Below are 20,385 nucleotides of genomic sequence, written 5' to 3'. Positions count from 1 at the left end.
TGGAGAGAGAGAGGGAGAGAGAAAGAGAGAGAGAGAGAGAGAGAGAGAGAGAGAGAGAGAGAGAGAGAGAGAGAGAGAGAGAGAGAGAGACAGAGACAACAACCAAGATTTTCCTTTGCTCCGTCTTGGCTGAAGAATAAAATGCAAGGCAGTTTTGTCATGTTTCAGTTTCCGCTTTGCTCAGAAGCTTAAAGCTCGAAATCTGGAGCCAGAAGCAGTCCCAGTCATTTGTATTGATTTGAAGGCATAATTACCCCCCAATCCAAAATCGAAAGCAAACATCAACCATGAAAATGTCAGACTGATATCGACGGGGGCCGCCAGCGACTCGCCAAGATTCTCTATCAGTGAGCCTGAAACTTGGGGATGTTGTCAAACTTTTCTGCTGCGCTGGAAAAGACTCTTTTGTCCTTTGGGAACCGGCGGACCCGTCTCCCGTAAGGAGGAATGTTATCTAATGGTGCGAGATCAAAAGCCACATCATTACTGGAATCCTCCTCTGTCAGGGCGCGAATTAGAAAGGTTCTCCTTCAGACCAGCTGCACACCTTTTTTGAAGTTCCCTGGCAACTTGTTTCTAAGCACATCATGTCGAGCGGGGGGGAAATGCAATTATTATTATTTTATTTTTTTTGAAAGGTCATGTGAGAAATATGCAAGGACTCAAAGCTTTCTGCAGCGGAAGATGGGGGGTGTTGCTTCTCGCCGGGCCAAAACACATCAAACATCAAACTCTGGAGTGATGCAGCCCCCTTGTAGTATGAATACACCCCTCCATTCCCCCTTTGATCCCATTTTATACCACCGTGGCTTCTCAATAGGAACGAAGCCCCCTAATTACAGGGAAGTGTGGAGCAAAAAAACCCACAAACAATAAACACGGATCTCAGTCTCCCAGCGCTGCTGTGTTTCCTGTATTTAATGGCTGTGTGTGTGTTGATATCAGTCTGAAAATTACAGCCTCGCCTGAATCCTTCCGCGTTCACTCGTATACATTATAGACACAGTTAGAGAGGCAAAAAAGAAAATACATATACATATATATATTTATATGTTGCGACACAATGCAGGTAATAAATATCTCTGGGGCCAGAATGTGGACAACGAACCTGACTGAATGAACAGCACAGGAATCGCACTGCGTCTCTTACCGGCCGAGATAAATGCACAAAGAAGCTGCATCGGAGTGACTTCATGCAGAGGCCGACAACTTAATCCCCTCCTTTTCCTTCTCACCATTCAAATCCTATACAATGACAAAAAAAAAAAAAAGAAAAAAAGAAACGGTCTGTTGTGTAACCTGTTATACACCCCTCCCCCCACCACCACCCCTCTAACTCCATGTCTCTCTCTGTCTGAGCGCCACCATTTTAAGGCCGCCACCTGGAGTCTTCAGTGGCGGAGCGGGGAGTGGTCAGGTCACGTCTCGCGTTACACGCCGCCTCGCCTCGTGCTGCTGGAGGAAAGGAAAGAAAACACGCAGCAGGTGAAGCAGAGGGGTTCTCACTCTCAGTTGAGCAGGTTCGGCTGCAGTTCCTTCAGACGCCTGACTCACTTTTCACGCTTCCTCGCACCCGCGGCGGCCGGCGCTGCGACACCCTCCTTGTGTTGTGGCCGCTCCATTGAGACGACCCTGTTTCACAAATTTAATTTCTGCCACCATCTGCTGGCTGGAGGCCCGCGCGCTGTAGATCATATCCTCTCTGACAGTTACAAACTGCTTCTGTCCGTGCGCGCCTCTCCCAAGGACTCGCACACCGTGGCAAGGTGGGATCACCTTGATAGCCACCCAGTCCTCACCCGCCTGCCCTCCTGTTTTATTTTTGTTTTGTCTTTTGATTGTTTATGTGCTCTAGGCTGTTCATGGTTTAATAAAACATTGATGTTGCGATTGGCTTTCCCGAAGCCAGAAGACACAGGGAGTGTAACATCAACGCGTGCTTCATTTCAAACTGGAAAGTCACTCTCGATAGCATTGAAATGAACTGAACAAGAAGCACAAGTGATTTTCATCTGATTCCCTTTTGTAAGTGCTTATTTTGTTGTCGGGACGAAGGGCAGTTTAGCTTTTCCTGAAAGCCTGCGACGCTTTGGACCACCTCCTGCAAGTCTTCCTGCGGCACCCCCTGACATCTTGTCAACACGCGACTTTCCCATTACGATGCTTTCATTGTTTGATTAATTAACAGTCTTAAAAAAAATTGAAATCAGCCGCCTAAGAAGGCTTCAGAAGAATTATGCCCGTTAATGGATTGGTCCCCGGAGATTTGTTTGACACCAGGCAAAACGCTGCGTCGTGTGTGTGTCGACATTAGGTAGCTGTCAATCTTGCTTTGAGGTTACATTTTATCATCTGCGCTTTGGCCGTCAATTACGCCGCGCTTTTGTCAAGAGCAAGCGGCTGGTGTCGAGAGGACCACGTCTGGTATGTCTGGGCTGATAAGGTCTTTGGCTCCAGGGGACAGAGGGTGAGAGAGAGTGGTGGAGGTGGAGGTGGAAGGGGGGATTAATAGCAACAACAATGTGGTGTTTCACTGAAAGAAAAAGTAATTCATTTCATTTTCTAAGATGGAACTTTCTTCCATGTTTTGCGCTGCTAAGTCTGATTTGTTTCTTGACCTTTCTTGACATTGATCGTGGAGGTCATGGAAATTTAAAGCAGTGGTTCTCAACTGGTGGAGTCTCGGGACCCACTTTGTTTTCCTTATTATGAAGTTTGCGATTCCTCAAAAATGAAAAAAGAAAAAAGAAAAAAATATTTGATTGAATTATGTGCCCTGCAAAATAAATGCACAACTCTTTTTTTTATGAAGATATGTATATTTTTTTAAAAAAACAAGAAAAACAGGGGGGCGGGGGCTGCCCACATAGGTTTAAAGGATGGCGTTTGGCGTTTAAAACAACACTGCAGTAAAGTGCTGCAGCTGCCCCAGTCACTCAATACAAGAGTTACACTTCTACCATTTGCCCAACCATCAGAATTAAATGTCCTAAAAGGCTAACAGGAAGTGCTAATATTAGGACTTTATCGAGGCTGTGCTTTTCAAAGCCTTCCAGTCAGTAAGCGTAACAGATTTAAAAAATACAGTCGTGCAGAAGAAGGCAGCAGTTCCTCTTTTCATTTCTGGCGGCGCCGCGCCGATCCTGCTGTTTTTCCCCCAAAGACGTCAAATCTTTAGCGCGAGACTTTGTTGTCACCTACCGGCGCTCTTTGGTATGTAAACCGGTGATTATCTGGCAGTTCTTCGCCCTTTACATTAACGTTGCTCCGAGAGTCTTTGTGACTCCGTAACGCGGCGCTGGAAACACGCATGCAGCACAGCTTGTACACTAAAATATGGTCGCCTCCGGCTCCTGTCATGCATTTATTAAAAGCAGAGCTGCAGCCTCCTCCTGCAGTTTGTCAAGGCATATTGAACTCCTCAGTCTGACGTTGTCTCTGGGCTTCACAAGATATTGGAGATGTGACAAGACATGCGCATCCGCTCATATCAGGGCATTGGTGGGAAGAGAGAGGGGTATCCGTAAATTGACACGTGATCTTTAACTTCTGCTGCAGCCCCGCGGAACTGGGGTTTACTGTGCAGCTGTGCCTTTACTGAAGAATCGTTGTTAGCGAAAAGTGAAAGTGTGAGTTATTCGTCGCGTTTCACTGTGGATTCATGGGCAGAGTTCAAGGGGCTCCCTACATTACGTTGTAAGGAAGGTGGTATGTTATTGTGTCTCTACCACACATATTTGTTTTCTGGACCCAGGGATTTCATTTTATTTTCTTTTACATAGCTTTAAGGTCAGAGATTATTTGTCGTATGATCTTAAGATTCCTTTATAGACAAAAGATGAGGTGGAGAAGAAGAAATGTTCTCGGGAATGTGCACTGGACTAAACTGGGTGTTTACGGGGTCAAACGCAAGCCAGCCACTCACTTACACCTGAGCGCCAGAGCCCTGCGGACAGCCGCGGTGTAAGATTGCAGAAAACCAATTTGTTCATTGCTTCACGCCGTTTTTCTTCCTTAAGTAAAGGCGTTTTTTCACACGGTCAGGGATTTGCCAGCCTTCCAGTTTGGGTGGCTTTTTCGCCAATTAGTTATTATTAAGTAATTGATCTTCCATAATTAATGTGTCCTTCAGGGGAACCCTAACAACGTGCTTTTGTCATAATGTGCCTCAAAAGACAAGACAATGTGCTGAACAAGGGAAAGTAGGATTTATCTTGAAAACAGAGGACAACTCAAGGCATCATTCTGAAAAAAAAAAAAAAAAAAATGGACCTGACTCTGCTACACTGGAAATAGTAGCAGCCTGTGACTGCGCAGCACAGAGCTCACCAGGCTGTGTTTGGACAAACATCACAACATATAGCTAAAACTCTGTCAGAGCATAGGCTCCTATTGTTATTTGTCTGTTGGAGTGACTATTTTTCTTGACAAGCAAGGCAAACACAGATGTTTCACAACATTTCTCATTGCATCGATGCTTCAAAGGGATGTTTCTACTGCATCATGGTCATCTGGAGCTGGATGTCTTGAAGCATGAGAAATGAAATTGCAAGGGAAACGTCTAGATTTGTTGCGGCAATCTTTTCTGGCTGAATTTCTATTGTGTTGTTATCCTTTACAAAACTGCACTGACGTTCACAGTGCCTCAACAAGTCATGTGGATAGATTGCGATACTGAGCAAAAGTTTAGATTCTTAGGTGTAAGCTGCACACAGTGCAGTGGCAAAGCGACACCCCCGGGCCTACTCCTCCCCACATAAAGACCAAGGTCCACCTGGAAAGCACTGGAGGCCTATGAGTCAAAGGCTCCCCGGGCCCAGCCTGGCTTTGAATGGATAGCCTGCTTCATGTCGGGGGAGTGGTAAAACCTACACTCAATGAGCTGACTAATGGAGGTCCTTTTGCCCTGACCCCCTTTCCTCACACATTTACACACCAAGCCCTCTTGACTTACCCACTAGACCAAAGAAGGCACGCAGGAGTGGCTGGACTCCCTATTAGCCTCACGTCCTGCCCTGGAAGCTGCTAAACTGTGGCAGGCAGGAGTTGTTTGGTCTCCCGACAGATGCAACCCCCCCCCCCCCCCCCCCCAAACCACTGCTTTCATGAGTTAGCTCTGCATCAGTATTTTCAAAAGTTTTTAAAGAGCAACTCGTCTGAAAAAACAAAACTGCTGCTGGGCAGTGTGTGGATGTTCACAGTTGTTTTGTATTATTCGTCTTATTGATGCTTCTCTCTTTGATTTTTTTTTCTTGTGACATCGTTGCAAGGTAACCAACTCTGTTCCTTCGGTTTGAATTTCTACTTTTTCTCATGCTTCTTTGATCCTGTTGACTGGCATTGATTACATGTATAGACTTTTCTTCCCCTGATGAAAACATTTAATAGGATACGCCAAAATGCGTTTTTTTGTTTTTTTTCTCGAGCCACCACAAAGTTCAAGCTGTCGCCACTGGCTTACAGCCTCGGTGTATTATTCATTATCTGTGAGTGAAGGAATACAGAGAGCCTGTCACAGGAGCCCAGTCAGTGAGGATTTAATTAACAGAACCTGCCACATTCCACTACATCCAGTGCCTTTCTCAGAACTCATAAAAGCTGTCCCTATCTGCTGTAATTACACTAAACATGTCACAATAAAGCCCTGCCGATGATTAATTTGAGTTTTGGAGAGCATCAATTAATTCATTTATTTGCGGACCGCCACTCCGCTTCCTTTGCTGGGCGGATTTCATTAACCGTCACGCTTGCTGATTTTTGCTCTCCTCCTTGCCCCCCCCCCCCCCCCCCCCTCCAGCTTGAGACACCTGGAGGAATAGCCTGTCTTATTAGCCACTTCGCATTACCACAGAAATTCACCATGAGCCCTCAGTTTTCCCCCCTCCTCCCCCTTTCTTAGAGGCAGTTACATTAAAATAAGTAGTAAACCGCCAAGCGTGTACTCTCTAATACTATAATCTCAAGGGTCTTCAATCAAACTCCTGTCAATGGGACCACAAGGCAAGAATTAAGAGGCGTAATCTCAAAATGAAAGCCTACAGCTGTGCTACCCATATAGCATAGTTAATGGAGGATGTGATCCTATGCAGCGGCCTGTCCCGCAAGGTGACCTTGTAAGCATAACCATGTGAATCCACAGGACCACCCTCGGCTCCACTGTAACGCTCGCAGGCCACGGCGATGCAGCGACTGGCGCGCTGCGGCATAAATAACAAGCGCGAGACATCTGCCACGGCCATAGATCATATTGACGACGGTGGAAGTATGATATCAAACGGGGTAGTATGAGGAGGGGGGAACTAGAGCTCAGTCAGAAAGTGGAGAGAAGGAGGGAGGGAGGGAGGGAGGAAGGAAGGAAGGAAGGAAGGAAGGAGTTTGGGCAGAATTAGACCACCGTTATCGATCATCTGCCGGCGGCTGCGGAAGTACGGCCTAATGTTCGGCTCAGCCAGACCAAAAAAAAAAAGTGTATTATTTCAAAGGTCATGGCGTGCGTCGCCGTCATTCTTCCCTAAATACTTGCTTGGATAAACAGCACGAGAGGAGGATGGCGGCCACGTTATCGCTGTTTGTGCTCCGGCTGTTTGTGTTATGGCTGTCTTTTTGTGACGGCCCTTCGCGTGCAGGTGCGCCTCGTGCGTGCGAGCTCTGCCGTGTTTGTTTGATGCGCCGCCGTCTCCATGGCAACTGGCCGTAACACCTGGCCCCCGGAGATAGTGTGAGCGCGCACCGCAGACGAATTTTGCGCCCCGATAGTGCAACGCCGCGCTTTGGCCCCTCCCCCCCAGTTTCCCCCGAGATTTTCCACCATTTTCATGTCATTACAACACTATTACATCAATTGCCTCTTTGCTAGGCCTTTGATGTCGGATGTGTGCAATGTCGTTCCTGCTGAGGAGACCTTTGCAGCCACAGCCCTGCCAGCTAGTATTTCTCCCCCCCCCAAAAAAGGACAAAGCACAAAGGTCCTGACGCACACTAACGGCAGAACATGTGGGAAAACTTTAACCTGCCCTTCGATCCTTTTGCGAGTCAAAAGCTTCAAGGCACCCACATGAATTCCTGACGGGTCCGTATGCTTTTTTTTTTTAAATAAATTATTTGTTATTTTGAGTTTTTGCACCTGTCATTTGCTGTCTGGCACTGACAGCGCAGCAACCGCAATTTCTGTTTCTGCCATTTTGGAAAAAAAAAAAAAAAAATCCACAGAAAATGTTAACAGGAGGTAACAATGTGCTGTACGTGGCGCACTCTTAATACTCTCATAAGCGCCGATGTCATGTGGTCCTCCTCTAGTGAAGATCCAGTGTGTAGAATTTTTAAGGAAACCCAGTATTTAAGGTAGCCCGCAAGACCCTTATCGCTCGATGTATATTCTTATATTCTTACTGTTCTAAAGGTAAGAAAACCAAATTACTTTTATTGTACTGCGAGTATACACTTTTATTAATGTATTTAAGGGCAGTATGTTCAGCTTTTACCAATATAAAAATCAGAAATCAAGCCAAATGTTACACACTGGACCTTCCGTGTGTTCACCTGTCAGCTGTGCCAGCTTCTCCTTTGGAGTGATGGGAACCTGCCGTCCTCCACTGTTACTGTAGGCAACAATTATCCCAATTTGCTTGTCTTGGGGAGGAAAGTAGCAGCTGCACCTGCTGGAAAGCCGCACGGTCTCGGGGGCAGTGTGCGGACCGGAGGCAGCGCGGCCCAGTCGGCCAGCTGGCAGGACAAGAACCAGCGACTGGCCCGGCGGGGCCCCACCACTATGCCACTCCTCTTCAACCCCCGAGCCCAGTTAACGTCTTCCAGCGAAACGCATCGAGCCCATACTCCTCAGCCGTGCCCAGGTTGGCGTCAGCTTTCCCGTTTAGAGCCTCCAGCCACAGCCGACGCCTTCTCACACGCTCGCGCGTCTCGGGCGCATGCAAATCGTCTGTCGCTCTCGCCGAGGAACCGCCGCAGGGCCGCGAGCTTTTCTTCGCTCACCTGGCCCGCCTGCTTTCCAGCAGCAGGCTGAGTCAAGACAACACCTACCGCGCTGCCCTTCGCCTCAGAAGTTGAGCTTCTGTTGTTTTGAGAGTTCAGACTATCGATCATACTTTGGAGAAACTCCGGGGCGACAACCTCGGTGATTCTCACACCTGCGAGCTAATGAAAGGGATTGTTGTTATTCTGGTACGCAACATTCAGTTCAGAAGGAAAGCAATTTGAGCTTTCAAAAGTTTGGGGTCACTGACTCATTTCTGCATCGAACTCCATTATAAGCAGCTTGGGGAAATAATCTAGTGGAATGTTTTAAGAACATTGCTAGTGCAGGGGAATCAGCCAGGATGTGATGAACACATGCGTTGCCTTGAATGTCTAATTGTGTTTAATGTGTCTAATGTGGGTTGTAGAGAATGAAAATCAAGTGTGCAATATGCAGGCATCATTACAGAAGTTGAATGCTTTGAAATTGTTTAAAAAATTATTTCTTAAACAAAGTGTTGTGCTGAACCTTATAATAGTCAACAAAGCATCACGGTTTATATTTCAGGTTCTTTAAAACAGTCGAATTTCAGTGTGTTCACACGGAATTTTGCAGACTTTTTTTATTAAACACTAAAATGTTCCATACTTGTCAAGCACATCTTCACTGATTTCTGTGACTTCCTGATTCCTTAATGATCGCAGAGCATTCAAGACCACTGTGTCATAGAACTGGTAATAACGGAGTTTCATGCAGAAATGAGTCAGTGAGGTTTGAACAGCAGCGTATGTGTTGCAGACTACCTGGAAATGAACACTTTAATGTTTGCTCCTTTTGAGCCGCGTGTGCATGCATTTGCATTGTCCCTCGCACACGACAGCGTGTGTATATACAGGCAGGACTCTGACGTATGTTTAATAGGGGGGTTTCAGAGCAGTTATATTTCATGAGTCGAGCGGCTGTGCGTCAGTCGCCTTGGTCCCCCACTCGGCTCTGTCAAAGGGGGGGACGTCACCTGTAATTGTGCTCATCCATCACCCCGCAACAGGGCCACTCGGAGATCACGAGGCCTCTGGCGTCTCGCTCGCTTTCAAGCTGCGGCGCATCAGGTTTGCGAGCTCAACGGCTCCAGCGCCGCTCAGTCCGTCACTTTCTTTTTCGCCCGCCCATGGGCAGTTTCCGAGCGTGCGCACCGGCCGCGCCCATGTAGTGACAACACCCCCCCATTAATATTCCCACATGTACAGTCGCAGGAACGCCACGTCCTTGTGCGAGGAACACTTTGCTGGTGAAACCTGTTTTTTTTTGTTTTTTTAGCCCGAGACGGAAGGAAATTCAGCGGCCTAGACTGAATTTGAAAATGAGAATTTTTTTTCTTCTTTTTTTTACCCTTCCCTCCAATGCGGAGCTGTGGCATGGCGCTCGCCACTGTGTCCGGGCTCCCCGGTTATGACGGAACTGGGGCGTCGAGAGTGCTTTCCCCCCAGTGAGACGAGTGTGTTTGGGTGGAGGTAAAATCACTGGCGGCGGCAGCGTGGAATTGAGCTCCAGCAGGCTCTCAGTGGGACGGAGGACAGGGACGGGTCTCTTTCAGCAGGGCACTGATTAGACCCATCGCCCCAGCTACCACGCTCCACTCACATTGGTAATTGGAGCTGGCAGGAGGTTGGCATGCACCCCTCCCTCTTCTCCTCCCTTCTTCCCTCCTCCTTCCTCCCCTCATTTTGCGTTTTGTATGTTTTTCTTTCACTTCCTTATATAAAATAGAAATAAAAATAAAAACTGTCACTGCACAGTCAATGTTTTTTTTTTTTTTTGCTATTATTTGAAATTTCTACATGTTTTCTTTCTGAAAATGGCCAAACTCATTTCTCCTCACTCATTATGTTGCCAATATTTCCCCCCGCGTCTGTGTATAGTCAAGCTCCCCACTGCTTCCCAAATTAGGCAGCACAGCCTCGAAAACAACACTGAGCCGTTGCCTCCTGCCGTCTATTCTTTTTTTTTTTTTTTTTTTTTTTTGCTTTTTGCCGTAACCACTGTAAACACGTTCATCTGCTCCGCTGCCCGTATTGCCGTATCGCTGTGCGTGATAAACAGCCGCCGAGAGAACAATGGCCCTCTTTTCACATCGTGGAGGAACATGTTGGTGCATACCTGCTCTGCATGTGACACCTCCCTGGCTTTGCCTGTGGTCTTACCCGTCATACTCCTTTTCTGTTGCAAAAAAAATAGCCCTCCTGCTAGAGGGCACATTTTGTAATTCTTTGTTGAGGATGTCTGTCAACCTGGATTACAGTGTCTCCCAACCTTAGGTTCAAATATTAAATGCGTACATATATTGCATGAATGTATTTTAGAAAGCTCTGATATAAAGAATGTGTTTTCGAAGGTAACCTGATCATTTTTCGTGAGGTAAAAGGCATCAACTGGGGGAAAAACAGCAGCATTTTTGTTCTCAAGTGAAAGTAATTTTGGTTTTCACTTTAGTACATGTGTGCTTGGAGCACTGTTGCTTATTTCCATCAATGCTTTGCTTTTCATTGTTATTTTTTCAATTCAGTTTAATGTAATTTAGATCAAATTTAAATATCAAATTGAATATTAAATTGAACAACATTCTAAATGGTGCTGGCACTATTTGGTCACAGTTTACCTTGACCTAGTCTCTGATATACAGTAAAGGGTTTGTTCTTAGGTGTTGTCGCTTTAGAACAATTTTTGCTATCTTAGGGGCAGTTGTATGTGGAAGCAGGAAATGGTTCGAAATCAGGCACTGGTCTGGAACCAGCGCTGGAACTACCTTGGTGGAAAAGGGCCAGCAGTGTTTAGCCGAACTATCAGCTGTTGTCAGATTTTCTTTCACGACAAATTCAATATAGTCCACATGCATTTTTGTTTGATTTATTGTTTGTTTGTTTGTTTTTGACCAGCTTTTCCACAGAATTAGATTTCATTTGAGACACAGGATTCCTCTGTTCTGACTGAGACTTAAAAGGTTTGGGAAATTCCTGTTATATTGGTGCAATCCAACTGGTTTCCAAAACCATGCATCCTTGCTTGTGATTGTTTCCACCACATACATCAAGAATCAATTTCTGGTTTTATTGATACAGGTTACTTAAAAGAAATTGAAAATAAACAAAAAAAGTATTTTCATCCTATTGTTTTCTGACGCACTACAGTTGCTTAGGGGTTTTATACAGACTTTCCTGTTTTACCACTCAGCCCAGATAGAGAAGTTGCTCAAGAGGAGCTTATAATACTACAATTACTACTACTAGTACTACTACTATGACTACTACTACTACTACTACTAATAATAATAATAATAATAATAATAATAATAATAAAAATAATAATCATAATCATAATAAATAATAATAGTAATGCAAAAGCCCGCTAGCTTGCTAAACATCAACCTGCATCGCCTGCCCTATTCAACTGGATTTTTTTTTCGAATGTCCCTATCGCTTTTCTTCTCCCTCCAAATTGAAGAGGGCTGAACAAAGGCACGTCTTTGTGCTCGCTGCATGACAAGTTGGCAGACGGCGCTACACGCAGGAGCCATGGTGGTATCAACACAGATTGGGATCAAATTTTACCCATCATGCAAATAATTATGTTTACTTCAAACATCAAGGGTTGGATCAATGTCATGCTTTCGTTGTGCAAACAATTGTGTTTAAAAGATAGAGGCACACAGAATCACTGCTGCAACATCTCTTAAGACATTTACTTTTATTTTTTGAAAGTTAGTTTTGATTCTTGACTAATTAGTGTTTTTGTTTTTTGCAGACCAATTGACCAGACTTTTTCATGTCAATTAAAAAAAAAAAGAATTCCTGCCATCTCATATTGAACTGCTTTGTTGTCCTGAATGCACCACCACCATCGCGTATGAAAAAGCTGAAGAGGCTACAGTATATTACACTTTATTAGACATCTGTGAAATGCACCAAAGCTTTTATTTTTCAATAGTAGTTTCCCGTTCAGAGCTCAACACGCTTATTCGATTCCACGTACCCTTCACACACACTAATGCTGTAGCTATTTGAAGGCACTCTGTGATGCAAACATTAGCTATGATATAGAAATTGGAGTAGCAGGATGTACTGGGTAATCGCTGCGCCTTTTATTCTCTTTTATTGCTTTCTGGCATTGTGGAGCAGCTGACTTTTATCAAAGTCGTTTGAGTTCCCTCACTCTGCTTTTTCAACGGTTTCCATTTTTCACAGCTTGGGAACATGTGCCAACATCTATATTCATAGGTATTCTGTTGGCTATCGTAGAAGAAAACCATGTTGGAGAAAATACAGCATATTGATTCTTTTTTTGCAATGCTGGTTTTAAAGGTACAACTTCACAAAAGCACAAGTTGTCAAAGACTTGGAACTACAAATGTGTCAGCCTTAAAACTTGATGCAGCTGCAAAAAAAAAAATCTGATTGACAGTCTAGCGCCATGCCTGATTATATTCTTTTTATTTCAGTTCATGGATACTTTATGCCCGACCGATAAAAAGGCATTAAGCTGTTCCAAGGTGGAGAAAAAATTGAATTTGAAGATCGTTCTGTGTGAAACTTTGGTGGCTTGTAAGAGTGTCTTGTAATGTGTGTTTGAGTCGGTTTCTTCAAGTTGTTTCCCTGCTTTGGACAAATTCCAACGTTCAGTTTTGATCTTCAGTTTTCAACTTGTCGTCACTTTTCCTTCTGGTAGACCATTAAAAAAAACCAAAGCTTGCTTCCGTGGAACGAGTTTGGTCCGTGCTTACTGCTACAAAGGGACCAACCGCTTCTCTGCCGATCTTCGGCCTCATAGTGATCACATTCTGTAAATGTAGGTGTGCCTGCGGTTCCAGCCAAGGATATTTTCTCGTGAAACCAAAGTGAAAACGCCTTTCCATTGCTAATATTTAACCACGGTTCCCCTTCTTATTTTTGCTTTATTGAAGGTTTGAAATAAAGGAAACGACCGAGGAAGACGGGAGGAGCTAGCGTTAGCAATTATTTGCGCCCTGGCAGAGTGCACCCTATTATTTCATTGTGCTATAATTGTCCGTCTTGCAGACGTATCCTGATTTCAGTGGGGGTGTCTGGAATCAAATGCTGTATTGTCAGACAGGAAGTAAGGCTCGCCACAGAGATAAGAGGCCCATGTCGGGATCTGTCATACATCTGAATATGAGACGGTCCGGGCTGCAGGCCAAACACAAGGGTGAACTGAAGAACAACTGTCAGGTTGCGGGTAGAAATACAATACAAGACCCATGAATCTATTTATTATGCAGCCATAGAGGTTCACCAATGGATTTTTGACCCTTACATGCTAAGTGAGTGTTTAAAATAGAGACCACCCTTCATTTTCTTTCTTGTTTACGTGTTTAATTTTTCTTTATTTAGTAATTTATTTGACTGAAGCAGCAGTCGCATTGATTTGATGGCATGTCATGGCAAACAATGAGCAGCTTCCTGCTCTAGGCCTTGCCTACTCTGACGGTGTGGCAAATCTGACGCTAGATTTGTAATTTGTTAGACTGTGAGAGACTTTAAAAATAATAAGTCTGATTTTTGTTTGCCAAAAAATGTTGTTCCAAGTTGCAGCTTCAAAAACCTGGCATGGCAGACGTGTTTCCATGCTTTAGTCAGGAAGAGACCGTACTGTGAGGGAAAATTTCCGGCTATGAGGTGTTTACCGCTACTCTGCAAGGTTTCAAATGTGAAAATGTGAAATGCCCATGGTAGATAACCTGCTAAGCCTGCGATAGCCCACATGTAAATATTGTTCTCTTTTTTATTTATTTATATATATTTTTTGATCCTGTGATGTCAGTGCATTTTCAAGATTATCAGAGCCTCTAACCTTACGTCCCTAAATTTTGCTGGAAGCATAATACTTTATGCGTTGTCATGGATACACTGTTACATCTATTATGATGAGTTGGATTATTCAAATAGGTTTGTTTAGCTTGCTAAGCCTAAGGCGGCTCATTTATGCATGAGTGCCCAGTGGCAGATTGCAACTATCCTCCCTCTGTCTAAACCTGAGACTCCCCTTGCTGGGTAATAAGCCTGCCATAATAATCAATCACAGACAGGATTTTTTTTTCCCCTCACCCACGATGAAATTTAAAATCCAAATATCTTATCTGCCATTCCTCAGGAGTATATTTTGGTCTTGCAGCAATTTCTAGGTTGTGTGAGTCATGATTGGCCTGTAAGCACCTGTGTCGTATTTGCTCCCTTTCATATTCATCTCTTCTTTTCATGTGCCTCTCCATGCTCGCCGGCTCAATGGCTAAAATATTTCTATTAACACTTTATTTGTTCAGTCTTGTGTCCTTTTTTTTTTTTACATATATATTTTTTGTTTACTTTGAGCCATTCAATCATTCATTCATTCAGTTAATTTATTTTCCCTTTCTTGTACATTTCCAGAGAACCAGATCCCCCATGGCTTCCCCTCCATTGATATGGGTCCACAGCTAAAGGTGGTTGAGAAGACCAGAACCGCCACCATGCTGTGTGCCGCCAGTGGAAACCCAGACCCGGAAATCTCCTGGTTCAAGGACATGCTGCCTGTGGACATCAGCAGCAGCAATGGGCGTATTAAACAGCTTCGCTCAGGTATGCTCTCATTGGATTTGAGTCGAGTTTCACTCAGTTTGCAATTTAGATGCCCTTTTTACAAAATCTGGCGACACTTTAAAAATGAAAAAAAAGGCAAACAGTGGGGACATGAGATGTGTTTGAGGTGGGAAAGCGGTGGGAAAAGAAAAAAAAACACCAAAGGACCTTTGTGGTGATGTGTGACTTCATGGATTCTCTTTCATCACGACAGAGATTAAAGTTTGATCTGAAGCTTGCAAAGTTAGTGGGATCGTTACCAAACTGGATTCCTCACAACTATGGAAGGTGTCCTCATGCAGTTTTTTGACAGTGACACATGAGGCTGTAACTCTCTGCAGCGCTGAAAGTGAATTATTTTCTCACTGCTAAAAAGTCCATAATCCCCTTTAAACATTTATTTGGGTGACAGTGAGGCTTGTCCGTGATGAATTAGCCAAAATTCAACCCAGCACACAAAGAGAGAGAGCGAGAGAGGGGGGAAAAATCAATGGGACGCTCTTTTGTTCACTGTAGCAGTCCACTTGATAAATAAAAGGTGCTCGACTGACCTGGATTACAAAGAAACGGTGCAAGGTGGAAAGATTAGTTGGCTTTTGATCGGGGTTCAGGCTTTGCCACTCCTTACCAAATCTACCTTCCTTACGGAGTGTCAGGGCAGGCTGCAGGTCTCAGGCCCCCAAAGATTAACGATAAGAGCCACTCCAGAAAAAGCTCAGCGCCGGAGCAGCCCAATGAGAGCCAAACACAGGTCAGTGGGGCATGTTCACAGGCCGTCCAGGGCCAGTGTTAGGGCCAGACTGGGGAAGAGAAGTGGCTCTGCCGTAAACTTGACCCAAATGAGATACGAGATTTCTCACAAATGAGATACAAACACAGCTACTTAGCAGTTTGATAATGTTTTTATAACTGGGATAAAACTGCGCCTTGAACTGATCTTCTTTTCTTACTCATAGTAGCAAACTTTTAATTAGTTTTCCCTCCCACGTGTGGTTGGGGTGCCTGAAAATGTGCTGATATGTAATGCCCCCAGACGAACAATTCTTTTTATCCACAACCCCTCGCTTGACATCTGCCACCATATCAGGATTTACATTACCGCATGTGACCTGAAATGATTTCTCTTTTTTTATTTTTTTTTTAGCAATGGCAGAAAAAGCACATTAATTTGCTGCCGCAGCGCAGCGAAGTAAGTCAGACCCAGTTTCTCACTGGATTTTGGCTGAGCACACACACACACACACACACACACACACACACACACACACACACACACACACACACACACACACATGCACACACACATGACTCCTGCCAATCTTTCCAGTCCGCCTGTTTCACTTCTTTTCAATTCAACAACCCCCGACCTGAACAATATTTTTTCTCTCCCTACGCATCGCCGTGTTTACTGTATGTGACTTCTGCTCATTTCAGCTTATTTATGAAACTAACTGCCCGCTGTGCAGATGCAGTCTGAACAAAGCGTGGCAGAGTCATCTTAAATCTCAAAGGTTAATAGAAAATCTGCTCAATTGCATTCTAGTTTTCCTGCTGTTGCGGGGAAATAAATGGGGCTGTTTTCGTTACTTGCTCATGTGAGCGTAACTGCATTACATCCTCACATATTGGCAGAGGCTGGGTTTGTTTTTAGGTTATTTATAGGCAACACACATATATGTCAATATCTTTAAATGCATTGTGTGGCCCTATGATTTCTGCAGTGACCGATTTGCACAAATAGCCAGAATCTGATGTTTAGATGGGCACAAAACCGATGGTTATATGACTGAAATTCTCCTATTCTCACTCATACATGGCTTTCCAAACACTTCCAAACCCCAAACATGTTGAAGTGGCCGTCTGAGAGGCAGGCAAAGACGGAAAAAAAAATACAAATCTTGTTACATGGCCTTGAAATACAGAACAGAGCAGTTCCTGAATGAAGTAATGCGTCAGGTGATTTTCTGTATTCCAAATTTTGTGAACATGACGATTGCTAAAGTGTAGATATGCAGAAAAATCTCTCTAAAAAGTCAAGGGTAGAAATACGGGGGGGCTGTATTTCATAGGGTCCTGGCGTCGTTTCCTCATAAGATATGAGAAGTGCACTGTACTCTCCTGTGTTTCACTTTCTCTTCTACCTGTCGTCTGTCCAAAGCCATATCGAGTTCTCTCCCACCATAAGTGGATTACTAACTGATTTCTCAACCCTGTTTGCATCTAAATGACTCCCACATAGGTGGTACCCCAATTAGAGGTAAGGATGAAAAAGTGCGCTGGAAAATATCACGCCTGAACCATCCCCCTCACATCTGTCACTCCCGACCACCTCCTCCACCACCAGCACCACCGAGCACGACACTGTCAAGGCTCATCCACGTCGTCCACCTCCCTCTCCGTCCTCTCCCGCACATCTTCTGTCTGCCCGTCTTGCTTTTTCAACAAACAACTGATTGCCAACCGCGATGCCGAGGAGATGCCAACAGGCAGTGAAACCCAAGGTGCTCTGGGGCGCTTCCCCCATTATTCTGGAAATAATGCAGGTTTATAAGGATGGACGTTGATTAGAAAAATGCACATATTTGCCTCCGTGCGCCTCCCTGGTGACGGAGGGGGGGGTCGAGCTGGTGCTTTTTCAAGGAAAGGCCATCGTCGCCACGAGAGGCTCTACCTGCCTCCCCCAGGCAGCCTCAGAGTTAACTGAAATGGCTCCATTTGCATATAGCCGATGCGGCATTGCCCTCCGGCTGGGTAACACGATGCCTGCGCAGGATTGTTAAAGTGGATGTCTAATACCTTTTTATGGTAATCAGCTGCTTTTACCCATGAGTAAAAGGCAGGAGGTTCCTCGCTCAAAAAGAGTGAAGTAAATAGTGGACGTCAAGGACAAATTAAATACACTGCAGCTGTCTGTCCTATCGTGCTGTGTATACCCGGAATAAATTTTGACCCTAATGTCGTGGGGTTCCTCCCCCCTCCCCTCCCGTACAGGAGGAAAGTGGCAAATTAAGGATATAGAAAATCCACCGGCGTTTTGAGTAGTCGGATGTAGTTGGTGGGGTTTAGTGTAAAGCCTCTTGACAAGTGCCATTGCAGTAACCTTCTGCATTCCTGTAGTACTCACGCTATTTTTTTCCCCCATGAGAGAATGGGCAGATTGACAGATTGGTGACAACGGCATTAGCATGCAGGCGCATGTCAGTGCTGAATCAGACAGCGCTGAGCTCGGCGCGCAGAGCAAACACCTTGGGGAGATGTGCTGTCGTGAGATCTGAGGTGATAAAACCACAAGTCACTGCCCCGTCCTGTTTCTCTTGCCTATATTTTTTTGTTTGTTTGTTTGTTTGTTTGTTTTTTGGGTTCTCTTTCTCGGTCTCGTATCAGTTTAAGTCGTCTTTGGTTGGTGATGCACCTGTTTGTTACATTCATCTCATGCTGCATGATATGGAAATAACGTATCGTGACATGATCTCCAGCTGAGTGTTTCTGTCATTTTCAAACTGCTCACCGGCTGGCTGCCTTTCATGCTTGTACCATGTTGTTCCGGAGACATAAAACATGTGACAACTTGTGACAAGTGCATGCGTACAAGCTTGGAAAGGTAGCTTTGTTGTTTTGGAACGTATATTGTTTTTAAATTCATGAGTTGCAGGTAAGACAGGTCTGAGTTTCCTTTTTCTTTGTTATTTTCTTGGTTTGCTCAGAAATGTTCAAATAAAAGTTTCCCCCTCGCCATCCATTTGCAATTCAACAGCCGTGATTATATTATTGTTAAGGACAGAGAGTGTCAACATGACCACGCCGAGACAGATCTCCTGGGCTTTCATGCTTTGTTTGAGACAACATGTTAGCCCTCTGTGTGATGACTTCAGCTTTCGGGATTGTGAATACTAATCTCTGCCATCTGGCCAGAGATCTTCTCCCCTGTGGGCTTCAGCAAGTCACAGTCAAATACGAGCTGATAATTAATGGAAACAATTAGGATGTGACTGCAAAATGCACCCGCACTGTTGGAGGTGAAGATAGCGGCTCTGCAGTTCCTTTGTAGACAAATCTCATCTCAGAGAAGTTTAGTGGCATTATCTTTTTACCATTTACCAATTATATTTTTGTAAGATTAAACCTCTGAATCAAAGTAGTGTTGAACCTGTGACTCTCTGGTAGAAAAATCCTCTTTCATGAAGCAATCAAAGCCAAAAGGGCATCATTTGATTTTCAGCAGCTATTTATTTATGTATGAAGTCAGTTTTGCTGCTGCAGGAAAGCGTCGCTACGACCAAACATGGCCAGGACAGATAACTCAACATCCGCACTTTAATAATTGACAGCTCTTTCCTTTGTTAATTATTTCACATAAGCCCAGCCTTATCGTGCTCTAATGGTTGTGACACGTTATTTGGTTAAATGACTCTCGGTCATGGTCTTTCCTTTCCTTTTCAATACAGCCAGGCAAATATTCTGTTAGCAGATACATTAACTTGCCAATTCAGCTGAAATGCCTCTCTTGCCGTAAGCATTTCCCTAACAAAATTGTGTCCATGTCTGTGACACTTAATTAGACATGAACTGGGTTGGACTAGTTAAATCCCGGCTCTCTGGCGAGCCACTGTGCAGATATCTGCTGTGGTTTGCTGCCAAGTTAACATCTCATATTGCACAACTGTCAAGGCGGCTAATTTTGTTAATCCTCCGCAGGAGCTCTACAAATTGAGAACAGCGAGGAGTCCGACCAGGGGAAATACGAATGTGTCGCCATGAACAGCGCCGGGACCCGCTACTCATCTCCTGCCAATCTCTACGTACGAGGTAAAGTCAAATGTCTTACTAGGCAGCATATTTTTTTCTGTCCCTGTTTTGTATGTTAAACTCACGTTGCCATGCCAGGAGTTCTCTTTTGTCTAAACGTCTGCTTTTAAAGTTCTTTTGAACTTTGTCAGCTTGTGGAGCTCCTCTCCGAGCCGTGTCATGGGTTCACGTGCAGCTCTTGGTCGACTCCTTTAACTTTTCACAGCCCACCGTTGCTACCCGGTAAACACTGGCGAGCACTCGGCAAGCGCCTCTCATTTTCTCTTGCGCGGGCAACAGAGGTGAGAATAACGAGGGATGGAGACGTGCGTTCAGAGGACTTGCGGCGTGAGGCGTCTTTGCAGACAGCAGCCGCTCACCTTTGCAAGCGTGCGACTGCGCCCGTCGTTCTGTTCTGTCGCCCGTGGAGTGTTTGCAAGTGCGGCACCACCCCGCCTTGCCGACCCCGGCGAAGCTCCTCGTGTCCGTGAGAGACGACGGCAGCTACGTGAAAAACAGCCGCCGCCCACTCTCCTCCGTACCTCCAGCCTCCTTAGCCACATTTATCCTACGGCTTCATCTTTTGTTTCTCTCCTTCAACAAGTCCCCACCCCACCATTATTCCTGCCTCACCTCACACTGCTGCCATACAAATGAGTGGAGCTAACCTCTGCCTCCTGTGTGGCTGTGTTCTTGAACAGGTGCGGCCTCTGTTAACAGCTGCCTTGAACCCGCTTCCTCTGCTGTTTTTGAAAACCTTGCCAAGCCTCTGTTCTTTTTTATTTATTTTTTTTATTTTGACTGTATCGAAAGACTCCATTATCCCCCCACCAACTTCCTGAGTGGAACCCCGATACACACACACACACACACACCAGAGCTCCTCTATGCGTTGAAATTTCTGGGTTTTCAGGGGCTTGTTTTTGTTGTGGTTTCTCCGTGAGCAGCGTAATGCAGGGCAAGGGCAGCTGTGTACCCATCCTGGGAAAAAAGAAAAAAAAA

At 44.9% G+C, this 20,385-nt stretch overlaps 1 protein-coding gene across 8 annotated transcripts in view; it reads left to right on the top strand.

The window, feature by feature from the left end:
* Positions 1-20,385, top strand: part of LOC142885460 (receptor-type tyrosine-protein phosphatase F-like) — a 165,674-nt gene that overhangs the window by 73,317 nt on the left and 71,972 nt on the right. For all 8 annotated transcript variants that reach the window (XM_076021913.1, XM_076021917.1, XM_076021916.1 and 5 more), the window contains exons 5-6: positions 14,410-14,598; positions 19,294-19,404. In XM_076021913.1, the coding sequence (XP_075878028.1) occupies positions 14,410-14,598; positions 19,294-19,404 (300 nt within the window). The remainder of the gene's footprint in view (positions 1-14,409; positions 14,599-19,293; positions 19,405-20,385) is intronic.

This window comes from Nelusetta ayraudi, unplaced genomic scaffold (assembly GCF_046127955.1).
Source record: "Nelusetta ayraudi isolate G7.1 ecotype Tasmania unplaced genomic scaffold, CSIRO-AGI_Nayr_v1 ptg000011l, whole genome shotgun sequence".
NCBI classification, from domain to species: Eukaryota; Metazoa; Chordata; class Actinopteri; order Tetraodontiformes; family Monacanthidae; genus Nelusetta; species Nelusetta ayraudi.
The sequence above is the reverse complement of the archived record's forward strand: the minus strand, read 5'-3'. Positions and strand labels throughout refer to the sequence as shown.